Source organism: Corvus kubaryi, unplaced genomic scaffold (genome assembly GCF_017639235.1).
Source record: "Corvus kubaryi isolate FWS band 111438036 unplaced genomic scaffold, C.kubaryi_AGA036_p1.0 37334, whole genome shotgun sequence".
In the NCBI taxonomy this organism is placed as follows: domain Eukaryota; kingdom Metazoa; phylum Chordata; class Aves; order Passeriformes; family Corvidae; genus Corvus; species Corvus kubaryi.
The window spans coordinates 1,000,766-1,016,044 of NW_024581108.1; the positions used below are offsets into that span (position 1 = coordinate 1,000,766).

Here is a 15,279-nt window from a genome sequence, read left to right on the forward strand (position 1 = left end):
GGGGATATCAGTCCAAGAGATGGAAAAGGTTCCTATTTTCTCCTCATTTTACCTTGTCCAGCCTGCGCTGTAGCAGTGTTTGCCTGGAAAACACTTAATTCCTAGGTGGCAAACACTCAGTGCCATGTTCTGCTCACAGGACTTTATCAGCCAGAGAACACGGCCAGCCTCTGTTTTCTAAACCTGCTGTTGGTAAATGCTCCATGAAATGACTTCACTGTGCTGTAATTGTTCCTGGAGCAAGCTGGCCCAACGGCTGGCAATTAAACCTTGGGCTGGTGGAAACTGTTAACAGGGATTGCTGCTTTGCCCATAGCGTTGGAGTTAACAACTCCAAACTCTTTCTACTTTTTCTATAAAATGCGTGGGAGCTTTGTGCCTGGGATATCTGCAGCAATAAAGTGACTATGGTGCTTCACTTTTGTATGTAGCGCTAAAACTTGCAAGAATAAAGAACTGAGGTTCAAGATGAGATCTGGTGTTTGTATTTGGCAAAGCACATTCAGTCGATATCTGTGGGTTTGGTACAGCCCATTACTGTGATTTAGACATCAGATTTAGATTAACGATTCTTATATAATCATCCAAAAGGGAATTAGGTGCCTACACATTGTTGTAAGCCAACCCTTGTAGGGCTGGCCAACACTGTTCCATTGTAAAATTCAAGCTGACACCTGGTTCTGCCATCTGGACTCCCCAGAGTTTGAGAGCGTTTGAGTCAAGGTTGGATTATGGTTCCCATTCAGATCTCTTCTGTGCTCAGTCAGGTTTCCCAGAGAAGCCAAAATCCTGTGTGAAGGGCTGCTCAGCATCCCTCTGCCCCAGGCTTACCCAGGAAGGACTTCCTGGATGAGATGACCATGCTCTCCTTCTCCTCTGCTGGATCAGCATCTCTGCTTGGCACCAAGTCCTACAGCTAAGCTGCAGGTGAAAAATGGTGACACTCCTGTTCCCCCAAGGCACTCAAATCGGATCAGAAATGCTTAACGCCTGCCAGCTCAGGGCTGCTTCCCCTCCAAGTGGTATTTATGGGATGCGTTAGTCACGGGAGCTGCTGGAAGTGCGGCCGCGTGAGTCGCAGAGTCCTACACAGCCGTGGAGTTAAGGGGTTGCTCAGGGAGGCAGCAGTGCTTCGGAGTTTGACTAATCCCTTACAGATTGGAGCCGGGCAGGGACGTGGTGAGGCACTGAAAACATTCCTGTTTACTGCCCATGATATATTATTTAAGCCTCCCCTGGGCTGCTGCAGCTAAGCCTGGGGCTCGTGCCTTTGTGCTCCCGCCGGCTCTTTCCCAGTGGGAGGTGAACTTGTCCTTAGGGCCTCTGCCAGGCTTACAGCAGCCACAAGAGCTTGGGATGGACACGAAAATGTTTATTTTTGTGGATACTGAGGGATAATGCTGTAGGTTGTGGGGTCTTTTCAGTTTATACCTAAGGGTGAGAGTGAGTGTGTGTACTCTTGTGCACAATGGTCAAAGCAGATCTTAAAAAACATCAGTATGGGCAAAATAATACTTTTCCCTGATGGTCTTCAGTGCTTAAAGGGAGCTTATAGAAAAAGAGGGAGAGTGACTTTTTACATGGGCAGATTGTGATGGAGCAAGAGGGAATGGTTTTAAACTAAAGGAGGAGAGATTGAGTTTAGATATTAGGAAGAAGTTCTTCCCTGTGAGGATGGTGAGGCACTGACACAGATTGCCCAGAGAAGCTGTGGATGCTCCAGCCCTGGAAATGTTCAAGGCTAGGTTGGACAGGGCTTGGAGCAACGTCGTCTAGTGGAAGATATCCCTGCCCATCACAGGGGTTTGCAACTGGTTGAACTTTAAGGTCCCTTCCAGCCCAAACCATTCAGGGATTCCCTAATTTCCTCACAGTGTTGTCACTGTAACTTACTAGACATGCTGGAGCAGGATCTGACCTACTCTTACAACTACTTAATTACGAATTATAAATTACATGGGGATACGTGTGGTATTCCTTGAAGTTTGTATGCTTTTTTCGGGAGCGGCTTCCCCCCTCCATTTAAGCCCCATTAGCCGGGACCCAGTGAGCCCTGTACGGTCACAGGATGGACTCGATGAGCTCAGAAGTCTTTTCCAGCCTAATTGGCTCTGTGATTCTTTACGGCACGAGGTTCTCAGGAGTCCCGGGATGTGCCCACGAGGGCAGCTTTCCCCGGAGCACGGGCAATTTCCGGACCCCTCAGGCCCCACACGGACCGAGCCCTCTCCCCCTTGTCCCCTCAGGCCGCCATCTTGCCCGCCCCGCCCCGCCGCCGCCGCGGCGCAAGGCCCCCGGCCGGGCTGTCCGCGGCGTTCGCCTGCGGTGGTGGCGCGGCGGTGGCGGGGCAGCCGCGGGGCCTGCGCGGCGGGAGGAGGGAGCGCCATGGCCGAGACCTGGGCCGGCTTCTCGCAGGAGGAGCTGCGGCGGCTGCGGGGACAGCGCCCAGGTACGGACCGCGCCGCGCCGGGAGCGCCCGGGGAGTGGGGACAGCGGGGCCGGGAGCGGCGCGGAGGAAGACTCTGGGCCTCGGCACCCCGTCAGCCCCCGCAGCTGCACCTGCCTCCCATTGCTCCTCAGCACCCCATCTCCGCAGCCGCTCCACCCACCGCTCTGTCCTGCTCCTCAGCCCCTCCATCCATATCTCTGTCCCTCCTCTCAGCCGCTCCATCCACGTTTCTAACCCTTCCCTCAGCCCCTCCATTCACACCTCTATCCCTCTCCCCAGCCCCTACACCCCTCTGTCCATCCCCGCATCAAACGCTTGCCCTTTCCCAGGCAGCCCCTCGGTCTCTCCCATCCAGCTGCATCTCCTCCTGCTCTCCTCATCCACCTGCAACTTCTCCCACAAACATCCCAGCCTCTCCAACCCCTTGTCCTGCACCCACATCTCTGCCTGATACCCCACTCATGCTTCCAGCCTCCTCTTTGCCCGCATGTTACCTCGTTCTTCCCCATTCTTCACTTTATTACCTCAGTTTGCCCACCAGGCTGGCAGGGACCCTTCCTTAGCCCTTGATCTGCCTCTCCATGATTATCCCAAGAGTCACCTCATTCCTGCCTATGGTTTCTCTTTTAGGCCTGCAGTCCAGGCCTCTTATTCCTCCCTCTCCTCATTTAGGGATACTGGTATCCTTGAAAATTCCTGATTCTTAGGCTAACAAAACTTTTCCAGGCTCCTGAGGTTTCCCCCACATTGCCTTCCCGTGACACCCTGGCTTGGGTTTTCCTTATTTTGGTTTTTGCTTGCCCAGCACAGCTTTGTCAGAGTCTGTCTTTGATACTGAGATTTTTTTAAATCCTGTTTCTCCACTGACAGATTTGTACGAGCCCTCGGAGCCGCTGCAGCAGCAGCAGCAGCAGCAGCCTCACCCCCAGGCTGTGACCAAGACTCGGAAGCAGTTGCAACGGGAAAAAGCCCTCAAGCAGCAATGCCAGAAGCTGGGACTGCAGGGAGAAACAGCCCGTGTCACTCCAGAGCAGTTGCTTTCTGCACCACAACCCAAGCCCTGTCACCCGCAGCAGCCCGGGCCAACACCTTGTCGTCCTGCCGCTGGGGATCAAAGGCAAAGTGACAGCCAAGAGCAGCAGGAGGGAATGACACCGGGAGAGTCTTGTAATGGCAGGGAAAGTGCCCAGCCCCGCCCTGCAAAGCCCAACACCCAAGTGGAGAGAAAGAAAGTGGAATTGTTAGTAAGTCGGTAAAATCAAGGGGTGGGGTTTGTTATTCTGTATTGATTCATTGTTTCATTGTGAAGTAAACTTTTCTGTGTCTGATAGGAAGCTTTGAGAGATAAAATCATTCCCTTTTCTATGTGGCAGCATCTGTATGGAGAAGCAGCTCGTGGCTCCCCTCAAATTCTAGACTCAAAAGGATCCAGGAGGTTCTGTTTTGCAGGGATGAGCCTTGAGAGGCTGTGGCTGATGGTTGTGCTGCCTGTAATTTCCCTGCCCAGCTGCGGGCTGGGATCACCTGCCTGCAGTCCCTACACCAGGATAGCAGCACTTTGAGAAGTCAAATTCCTCCAGTGGATGCAGCTCAGCAGTAGTACTGGCTGTTCATCTCATTTCTGTGGTGAGAAAAGCACAGACACTGTTTGATTCGGGAGCTTTGCAGAGAATTTTTTCTCACCATGGAAAGCAAATGACATTTAGCTGCAGCAGTCACCTCCTGATTCTGCTGGATTCATCTCAGCCTGGATGCTTGAATTTAAATCTTACTAAAAATATTTCTATGTGTGAGGTTTTAGGAATAGGGTGATGAGGACAAATCTGAAGAGATGTGCAGAAATGTTTGTTAACAGCTGAGTTATTAGGGTATTTTTCAGTTCAAGCTCCCTGAAAGAGGGCATGAAGAACAGAGTGTGGTGAAAGCAGCAAAGCAGTTCTTTGTTTCTCCTAAATCCTGCCTGGTTGTGTTGACACAGGTTGTGCCCCCTCACCTGAGGCCTGGCCTTCCATCTTTTGGGATGGTTATATCTCTTAGGAGATGTAGCCTAGGAAATGGAATCAATATCAGTCCTTCCCTGGTGGCAAAAGCAAATTCTTGTTCTTCCTTGTTGCTCATTGTCATTTTAACTCTTACTAGCCTTTCATTTGTATCCATTTCATTTGTATCATTCAGCTGTATTGTAAAGCAGACCTATGAAAGAATCTGTTTTATGGAAAAAAACATTTCCAAAAAAGAGGCTGTGTTGGCAGACTGAGCAGATGGTGACTTGTAGCAGCCAGTAACAAACTTGAAACTGCTTCTGCCTGATAGGGAAGCACATCCTTTAAATGAAAAATTCCATCCATTTCTGAAAAAGTGCTCCATGCAGCTTATTTGGTTATGCAGATTTTAGTTCTGATCAGCAGGTTTCATCTGGAAGTGTTTTATTGATCTGAATGGCTTCTTGCACATGGTTCTTTCCTCAGAACCAAAACGTGTTTGTTTTTCCTTCGACTTTAAGAGTTTGCTCCAGAATATATGACAGTGAATATTTGTGTTAGAATATGGGGAGCAGGGAGAGAAATGAACTTTCTATTAATTTTTATGTTCTTGTCTATGAGCAGACAGGAAAAATCCCGATGGGAAATCCTCCAGCAAGAGCAGCGTCTGATAGAAGAGAAGAATAAACGCAAGAAGGCACTCCTGGCCAGAGCTATTGCTGAGAGGTGGGGGCTGAGCCTGGCGAAGGGGTTACTCTTCATCTGCAACCAGTTACATATCTTGATTTAAATTTCACTTTTTCCTCCTCTCTGTGCTCTGTGAGCAGCTGTGATGGACATTTCCATTCGATAAGTGCTGGCTAAGAAGTTGTGACTAAGCTTTTCACACTTCCAAAGCTGCAGCTCTGTGTACAGATGGAAAAGTTAATACACAACTTGAGGATTAGCTGAAGTACTTGAATTTGTTAGTGAGGTCATATTTGGAAGTTGGGGTGCTCAGATGCTCGTCCCTGTTCTGGTCCTGATTTGGTTTTGCTGGATGCAAGGGAAGTTTATGTGATTCATAACCTATGAGAAGAAACTACAGCTATTTTTGTTTAGACTTTCGGCTCACTAGCATGTGAAAAATGTTGAAAAGAGAAGATGATCAGCTTTAAGAAGGTACTGTTTTACCACTGGATGACTAGAAATTATAGAAATGTACATACTTTCACAGTTGTTAGCTCTTGCTCTTCAGGAGACCAGGCTTTAAGGCATTGTACGGTGTTGTCCACCAAGGTAGTTTAAGACTACAGGGAAGGCAAAGTTTGTAGGGAGGGATGTTGGAACAGCTGATAACACTGGATCAAGGACAGTGATGTGAAGTTTTCAGGCTTGCAGTGCTCTCCCAGGCTGGTGTTATGTTCTGCCAATCAAAGCCCTTGGGTAGCACAGGTGAACACAGCCTGTACTCTGCTAAAGTCCTGAAAATTTCGTTTGCCAGGCAGAGATAAAACACAAGCATCTTTATTCTGAGTCACTGTAGGACATCAAACATGGGTGTGGCCACCAGGCTTGGTTCTTCCTCCTGGAAGCAAAGCCTGAGGAGAGAAAAGACACTGAAGGTGATAGCTAAGGAGTTACTTCTGTCACTCCAAGGCCTTACTCAGGCTCACAGCCATACCACAGGATGTCTGTTTTCCTCCACTTGCATCAGCTGGTCAAATGGGAGATGGTGGCACTGTCTGCACACCTAGTCTTGCTTTCAGGTACCTGCCTTGGGTGTAAAGCAGTGGCTGAGAAGCATCATTTTGCTGGTGGTGATGAATGATGGCAAAGTGATGCGGTATAAAAGCTTGTTGAAAGTCACTTAGCTTCCTTGGGAATTAAATCCATCAAAGCTTGTTGCCGTTAGTAACATTTCATTTTCAGGACTTAGGAATGAACAGACCTAGTTGAAAAAGGTTACATAAGGCTTGATTGAAATCCTTTGTATTTGATGTAAAACTTTCCATTCACTTCATTGGGATTTGGCTGGGCCTTTTGGGAATAATTTTACAAAATGGAAATCAAGCTTAGGTTAGGTGACTTTTTGGCCCCTACTAACTGAGCTTCTTTGAAAGGGGATATTTGCAGGGCTAAAAGCCCTTCCCCCTCTCGCTTTCCCCCCAAGCCATTTCCTGTTTCCTTACACTGAGAACTACTTAGATACAGCAGCTTCTTGTGTGTTTCCACAGTGAAGAAACACAATCCATTTTAGGCACTTTGATTATAGTCATTACGTAATTTTGCCATAGTCCTTTAATAGTAGGCATTTTAGATCCCTGTGGATGCTAAAAAAGATCAAAAGCCCTACACCATAAAGGAGAAACCTTCTGAATAGGTACTAAAGAAGTCAGTTGCTCTGCAAATGAAATGGGGCCCAGTATGTCAAGAAGAGAGGCTTGAAAAGGAAATTAAAAAAAAAAAAAATCGTCTTCCTTTTGCAGATCCAAAAGAACTCAAGCTGAAACAGTGAAACTGAAAAGGATTCAGAAGGAGCTGCAGGCTCTGGATGACATGGTGTCTGCTGACATCGGAATCCTGAGGAACCGCATTGACCAGGCCAGCCTGGACTACTCCTATGCCCGGTAAGAGATACACAGGGAGGAGGGAATGGGAATAGCCCTGCCTGAGAGGAGGGAAAATGCTGTTTCCTCTCACTGAAGCACTAATGAAGTCATGTCACTGTAATAATGTGCAGTTAAAGTGGTCACAGTCTGGGGGGCTTTCAGATCTGGAAGTAAAAGTATGCTTTTTATTTCCTAATTTTTCCTTCGGAATCTGGGAACTGAAGCAGGTTTTCTGACTGGAGACTGCTGTCACAAGACATAGATCCTGCTTTAAGTGTGCAGTTGTCCATAAGCCCTGCTTTATTGTTTCAAGGTTGTTTATTTCTTCTCAGGGGGAAAGAGGTTTTTCTTGAAAAGTCCTGAAATGAAAATCCTGTTCAGGGAAATTTTCTTGTTAGGACGGCTCTGGTCCTGCTGGAATCAATGGGACCAATAAAGCTTAAAACATATAATCCTGCTGAAGTATTTTTGCAACTAGGACCAAAAATTGAAGGAACAGGGAAGCTTTTACCCTTCACAATGTGCCTTTAATCACTCTAGTTGTGATGAGTTCCTTAAAGGCAAGAAATTAATGGAAACACCACATTAGCTGTGGGTAAACCACAACATCAGTAGATAAACAGCAGCATGTTTGTGCAGCCGGTTCATAAAGCAGAAATGCTCACTCGCGGTTTTTGGTTCACCATTCAATGTGTTAAATGTTCATTTCTCCTTCTGACTAATGCCATACCATGACCACAGGCCAATAAACATTGTAATTAGTCTTGAAAGAAATAGGACCAGTAGCTAAAAAAATTAAGATTTCTTTGGTGTAATTATCATTTGAAATGTCTAAGATTAACTGTAGTTAGCATAGCTGATTGCATGTGAATACAAAATTTCATGTCCTCAAGAGAAAAAACACTTCAATAGATTTTAGGTTTCATCTGGTTTCTAAAGCCATTAAATTCTCCTGAAATCTTCTTACCCAAGTTTTGTAATGATGTATCTATTTGACATGCTTACTGGCTAAAGAGCACAAGCAGCTCTTGACATTAGGAAAGCAGTATTTAATGACAATAGCAAAAGGAGATGCTGTTAGGACAAGTGGGTAAACTTCACCAAAATCTTAATGACTTTCATGAATTTAGTAAGTGTTTTCTTGAGGAAGGGATTTGGAAATGTGAGGTAGATACTTCCAGTGTTGTAGATTTTATGCATTATGAGCCAAAGCAAATTTACTTTTAGGTGGAGTCTTTTTAAGCAATTTCTTAGTACTTGCCTTTTGTTCTAGGGCTAAAACACAAAGCATTTCAGTCGGTCAAAAAGTGCAGTATTAAATAGTCCTGAGCAGACACCTAATTAGCAACATTTGACAATTGCTGTGGAATAGAATTTTTGTTAATATGATGTGACCGATAGGTGTGAATTCAGCCCAAAGGTTTAGCTGTGCAGATGTTTCCAGCGTAGCATTTGTTTTGCTGCTTCAGGTATCTGACCCAGAGAAATCCTGACTTTCTTGAGAGGGAAACATAAGTGGGCATCTTCTGCCCACTGCAGACATAGCCTTTTCAGCTGGGTAAAAGTCATGCGGTTACTATATAAAAGAACATATTTGGGAAGGCTTTTCTATGGCTTATTTCCTTGTGTTTCACTAAGCAAAGGACCTCTCCTATCTTTCTGTTGCTTTGTTTAAGCAGATATTGGAATCTGGTTTTATAAAAGTGCTGGATTCTTTATTCAATCACCTTACTAATACTAGTTTTATGAGTGCTCTGTAGTCGTGCTTCATAAGCCTTTATGTGTTCCCTTTCCTGATGAGCAAGACTGCATCTATCTTTCTTTGAATTAGAATACAGAGGTTTACTGATGTAGTGAAAGATACATCATTAATGTGGACACCAGCCATTAAAGTGCTAGATATTCTCTGTGTGTTAACTCAGTTAACACTTAGAGTATTCCCTTTTTGCTGTATTTATCATCTCAGGAAGTGCAAATTGGCAGGAGGTGAGTGTCAGGAGGGATGCTTGCAATAAAATTCTACATCTGTATTGAGGTCATGTGCTGTGTCAGTCTGTGCTGCCCCTGATTTTCTGAACATGTATATGGGTAGCCAGAAAAGTACATGATCCAAATGTCAACGTGCTCCATCGAGCATCTGTATCTGTGGGGGGAAGGTTGGGTTAGAGAAACACCAAACTGCTCTGTGGTGTTTCAGTTCACTAAGTGGGTGTTCATTAGAAGTGTGAAAACACTGCAATTTCTGATGGGTTCTTTCTGCTGCTAGTGATGCATCTCTTCAAACAGGCAGTAAAAATGGGTGTTTGTGATTCAATCTGAGCAAGTTAACTCTTGGAATGCACAACAGCAGAGCCCCAAGTGTCTGGAGAAGTTTTGATCAATTCACTCTTATTTTCTTCGCTCTTGCTAATGTGGCAGCGTGTCATGAACAGCTGGCACAATGCATTGCAGAGTACGTTGCATTCCAAGGATTCTTAAAGTCCCTGTGTCAGGTTGTGAGGTGCTGTGAGAATTAACCCTCCAGAAATGCTGCTGGTTTTGCAGGAAGCGCTATGACAAGGCCGAGTCCGAGTACGTGGCAGCCAAGCTGGACCTGCAGCACAAGACGGAAATCAAGGAGCACCTCACGGAGCACCTGTGCACCATCATCCAGCAGAACGAGCTCCGCAAGGCCAGGAAGCTGGAGGAGTTAATGCAGCAGCTGGATGTGGAGGCAGATGAGGAAAATCTGGAGCTCGAGATTGAGGTGGAGAGGATGCTGCAGCAGCAGGAGGCAGAAGCAGGGAGACAATCCAGCCAGTCATACAGCCACGCTGGGACAGCCAAGGAGAACCCTGCTCCCAGTGTTGTGGGACAGGAGAGCCAGCATGCCAACCATGCTGCTGCTTCTCCTGCAGTTTCTGAACAGTCTCAAAACCCCAGGACCAAATCCCTCTCCGACATGGACAGCCAAATTCAGGCAGTAAATGTGACTTCAGGAAGCTCCCCAGCTTGTTCTGCTACCTGACTGCTGGATGCAGATAAGCCAGTGGTTATGGATGAGGTACTCTCTGCAGGCTTGTGGCTGTATGCTGTATCTGGGCTTCAGCAGTGCCAGTAATATGCAGTTCATTTCTCTTTTCCTTTTATACTGTTTTCAAATTTTAAAGGGTCTTTTCTTTCCACAAGACTCATTTGGGGTTCATCATCTATCATCATTCTGGTGTGCATTCATGTTCTACTGCCCAGCTCTTCATGGGCTTTTGTACCTTCCTGAAACACTTGGAAGTGAACAGTAGGGTTTGTCCAAAGATTTTCAGCTTTTTGATATCACAGGTTCCTGTTCTGAGCAGTGTGCAAGAGAAAGATTTCTACAGGAGGAAACATTACACCTTGGTCTGCTTCAGAACACATTCTGACAATTGCAATAGGATGTTTGTCTTCCTTTGTATCCATAAGGGATTAGTTTCCAACGGTTTCTCCTGCTGTGAAACCCAAGTGCTTACTTTAATTGCCTTTGTAGAGGTTGCTCTTTCCTGATTTAAAGGAAATTTGCACATTGAGGCAAACTGCAAAGTCAGTTGTAATACCTCATATTTATCACTTCGCCTGTTCCTTTCAGATGATGCTGAATCATGAAGCTGTACAGTGATAACACTATTAGCTATGAAATCACAGCTGCTATGGTTTAACAAAAATGATGGGTTACAGTTTAAGACATTGCAGAATGTAGAAGTAGAAACACACAAAAGAGAGTGTGTTACATTTACAGCTGTTCCATTGCAGAGATTTTCTCTGTTATAGTTGCCTCAAAGTGCCAATAATTAGCCATAATTAGCCAATAAGACATCTTGTAATGAATAATCCCCACAGTATATTGGAAATGAGCCTATTTTTGTAGAACATTCAATGCATTTTCTTGCCTGAAGAGCAGGTTAGTACCCCACGAAAATTCAGCTGATTTGCTCTATTGCTGTTGAAAGGCTTTAAAAGGTATTCCAGGTGGAGAAAGCCTCAGGAATTAAAAGAGAACATAGGAAAATCTCCCATAGACTGATTGCAGCTGCAAACCATGGAGACTGCACTCCCTGTTAACCTCTTTGTAATAGGGAAGTGTGGAAATGGTTCCTGGAATACCTGAGCTGGATGTGTTGGTCTGAGTGTATGAAGGAGTTGCTGAATGATGCCACTGAGTCTGTAAATGGGACACTGATTGTCTCTGGCTTTAACAGTGGAAAAACATGTCACTACATTTCAGTTTTATTCTATTAATAAATCAGTGCATCTTGTACGCAGTGTGTTTACTTTCAGTTGTGATATCTGAGACTAACACAGGGATCCAACACTTTTTCCACAGGAGATGATAAATGGTAGAATCAGATATGTCCTTTGGCAACTTTCCACTGTGTGAAAATAAAACCTCAGAAAAGGCTGTTCCAAAATATGGAAATGTATGAAGTAAAGACATGGCAGGATACAGCTTGGCAGGAATCTTTTCAACTAACTACCTCAGGGCAATGGTGGAAAATCTCTCCTGGTCCCTTCCATACACGGGAGAAAGTGGGATAAATATATTTCCTAGAGCAGCTGCTCATAATTTGGGCTAATTGGAGTTAAAATCTAACTCCATAGTAGTACTAGAAATACGTATGAAGCATTGCTCTGTTGTTGCTGGTACACTGCATTCCCTGTTAATTTGCTGAAAGACCTGACCTAAAAGCAGATTTGATGATATTGTGAGCAAAATTGTGACTGACTTCCTTTGCTGTGTCTGCAGTTGCAGGACACCTTGTAGCGACCTGCTGATGGATCCTGAACAGGATACCAGTTAAGTGCAGTAATAATTTAATGATACCATTGTCATTTCCATTCTCTGCAGCTGTCCCCAGTTGTTCCTCAAGAGATTAAAAGTCCTAGAGGATAGGTCTGTTCCTCATTACAGCTGTGTTCAGCTCGTTGGAGACACGCAGAAGAGCTTGTGACAGAAGAGCTGAATTGCAAATGGTATCACACAGAAATCAAACAGACACCATGTTGCATGTAATTTGTGGTTCTGTGGTAGGCTAAAATGTGATTGGAGTATTTCTACACCTTGTTGTCACAGGTAAGATTATTGTTTGAACTCTGGAAATGGCAAAAAATTCCAAGTCCAAAGATCTTTTTACAACTGCTTAAAAATACAGGTTTCCTAGAAGGGAGTCAGTTTATATGCAACAAAATTGCTAAAAGGCTGAAAAATTCTTGTGTACCATTCTCATAGTGCTGGTGCTGTTTCTGCCTGAGAGGGAAGATGCTGTTACAATCGGCAGTTTATGTTCTCTTACAAGTCCCTTGTTGAAGTTCTGGCCAGTTCTCTCTTTAACTTCTGAGCCTGCAAAGTGAAGTGGACTGGCTGGAAGCCACGTGAAACAGCCGTATGGAATAACAATAGCAGCCCAGCATTAGGCTGCTCTTGCTAGCCAGGGAGCTCATGGGTTAACTTGTTTGATCTCAGTTATGAAGCCTTTCTCTGACGTGTGATATAAACCACTACCATGGTGTCAGTTCCACTTTGGAAGTTCGCGAATGTTTTGATGGGTGCCAGTGTGCCGGTTTAACATTCCCCTTGTGCCGGAGCCAGGGAGTCCAGTCCTAATTGTAACAACATGTGCACTGGTCAGAAATGCCAGGAGATGATTTTGGTGCAACAAAAGCCTTGGGGGTTTTTTCTTGTTTCTCCTTGAAGGAAAGAGAACTGTTGGAATTGAGGCTCTTCAAGCAAAAGCCATTTCTATCTTTGTAGTAGCTGATGTTACATTTGGCTCGGCTGTCCCAGGTGTGCACTGAGGGCAGGTGTGCTGTCCACTCCACTGTTGTATCTCTTCAGAAGAATGGAAGAATGGAAAGTTCAGCACAGGTCAGGAATGAGTGCGCAGATTTTTAGTGAGGACCTCTCGCACAGATAGAGGTAAAAGTCTTGAGTGTGAAGCACGCTGGGGTTGAACACCCACGGCAGGGAAAATAGAGGCATGCGATGTCTGACAGTAACACTGCAGGGCTTGGCACAGGGGACTCTCCTCTGGCAGCGTGGCCATTTCTATGTTGGATCGCCAGATTACCATTATGGGAAGAACTAGGAAAACACCAATGTACACCACTGAGAATGTCACAAAGCACAGTGTAATTGTCCATGTTGCATTTTGGCCAGGATGTCAGGATTAGCACTCCCTCCTCTTTCAAGAAATGTTTAAATGAGCGCAGATGGTCATGACTCAGCCTGGAGTTCCCAAGATGTGTAGTGCATGGTGTAAAACACTTGGACAATCCCCAATCTGATTGTATATCCAGCCAGATGAAGCTGGGCTCTCAAGAGGTTTGAGTTGAGGGGAGCTTTCTGGGGAGTGACGCAGGTTCTCCATCAGCCATTTTTCTTCCTAATACCTTCTGTGATGCAGTGGAGTCTTTCCTTTGGGCCTGGATCCCATCTGAACCGAATGAGGAAAAACTAGTAAGAGAGAAATGTAGAGACTGGCCTAGTGGTTGGAGGTACTGTGTTTCCTGGTCAGCTGCATTAAGAACCTGCTAGAGAGGATTGCTCATGGGAAGATAACCTCTGGGGAAGTTCTGGAGCCCAAGAAAGAGGCAGAGCAATATCTAATTCCCTCCTTTGCTGGGATTCTGTCTAATCTGTATTTTCTGTTTAGGACAGTAGGACCTAAAGATTAACTGTTCCTAACACCCTTCTGTCAAGGTTCAGGTTTGGATTAAACACCCTGTGATATGGCTTGTCCCAGCCTGAGGCCTGGAACTTTACTAGGTGCACCTTATGTGGGATCTTTGAGCTTCTGTGGGTCCCGGACCGAGTTTGGTACTTTAGTGGGGTTCTGTGTAACAGTGTCTTGGGTCCCTGTGCTCTGCTCTTACACATGCCATAGCTGTGTATAAGGGTTCATGCAGTTGCTGAGAGGTAGCTAAAATTTTTCTGCAGGCCTGATCCATCCCAGAAATCCTATATTCAGCACTTTGGTGTTATATCATGATCCCTTTTCTAATTCCATGGATATAAGCAGGTGTGGCATGTAATGGACAAAGGGTTTTGCCAGTGGCAGTGCAAACAGGGTGTAGAGATGTGAGCTGGTATTATAAAAACCACATGCTTGTTAAGTGCCCTATTTAGGCTGGTCGGCATGGTCCCATTAAAGCGAGCGTTGGCTCCTTTGATGGGGCATGAGACTGGTTTCCTTCATGGTTTCCCTGATTTATGTCCTGGCAGAGAACTTGTACATCAGTGGGGAAAGACCAAGTAATGAGAGAAGTGAGCCAAGCCTCACCCCCTGGGCATGATAGGACATCAGATCCTTCAAATCCTTGCCTTTGGCAGCCTGTTAGTTACAGGGTTTAAATCATGCCTTTTAAGGCTCAGGTAGAGACACTAAAAAGCGTGGCCTTTTCTGAATTAGGGCCTGGATTGTGTAGTTAGAGTCATTTTCTCAATTAGTTAAACATAAATCAGTCTAATGAGGCACTTGGGGGCACTGGGCAGGTTTAGTACCTTGTCTCTCCTGCCTCTGTCCTTACCACTCCCACCTGCTTGTTTGGCTGATCAGCCAGTGATTTTATTTTTCCACGCTGCCAGTGCTGAGCAGTGGGTTTTGATGTCTGAATTGGTTTTCACACCTGGCACATCAGTGCAAGAGGGGAGAACTGGGAAAAATTGCTCTTGGTCAAGTAGGTAAAACAGCTCTCACATGTGGCAGAGATTCAGCACTCCAAGCCACACCATCCTTCAGGGGCTGGGAACAGTGTCCTATTGAATAGGCAGCGGTGGGTGGTGACATGAGTGCAGGAAGTCCAGCAGCAGTAGGGATGGGATATCTGGGACTGGAAAGCACATGCTGGGGCTGCAGCTCTAGAGATGGGTAATGGAACACGTGACTCCTTTTCCAGGAGCCTCTTCCTTGGTTCCACTGTGTAAGGACGGTGCTGTTTTCTGGAGACTGATGGAAATTTGGGATGGGATGGGTTGCCTCATACCCAGTTCAGCCCAGGGCTCTGGTGGAGGCTTGGGATCCATTTTTTGCAGGTAGCAAGAGAAAAGCTTGGAGATTCTTCATAGCAAAGAATGAAACCCCGAGAGATGAAAGAACCCATTTTATGACTTGTGATGCCATTGAAATGGATATAAATCATTCCAAGGGAAAGCTGCAGTGTTGGGGATATCCCTTCAGTCTCTTACGTTGTTTAGAATGTGGGAGGATGTGGCAAGATGGCAGAATGAAGGAACAGAGTCACTTCACCC

General features: G+C 45.7%; 1 protein-coding gene across 5 annotated transcripts; it reads left to right on the forward strand.

The window, feature by feature from the left end:
- The first annotated feature begins 2,341 nt into the window (after positions 1-2,341).
- Positions 2,342-11,292, forward strand: GORAB (golgin, RAB6 interacting). 5 transcript variants are annotated; one of them, XM_042029743.1, is made up of 5 exons: positions 2,342-2,449; positions 3,320-3,701; positions 5,056-5,157; positions 6,900-7,040; positions 9,567-11,292. In XM_042029743.1, exons 1-5 carry the CDS (start codon positions 2,386-2,388, stop codon positions 10,027-10,029), a joined length of 1,152 nt encoding a protein of 383 aa, XP_041885677.1. In that variant the 5' UTR covers positions 2,342-2,385; the 3' UTR covers positions 10,030-11,292. The 5 variants fall into 5 exon arrangements, with proteins under 5 accessions (XP_041885677.1, XP_041885678.1, XP_041885679.1 ...); XM_042029744.1 differs by having other exon boundaries at positions 3,320-3,689; XM_042029745.1 differs by lacking the exon at positions 9,567-11,292 and having other exon boundaries at positions 3,320-3,689; positions 6,900-7,044.
- The last annotated feature ends 3,987 nt before the right edge of the window (positions 11,293-15,279 follow it).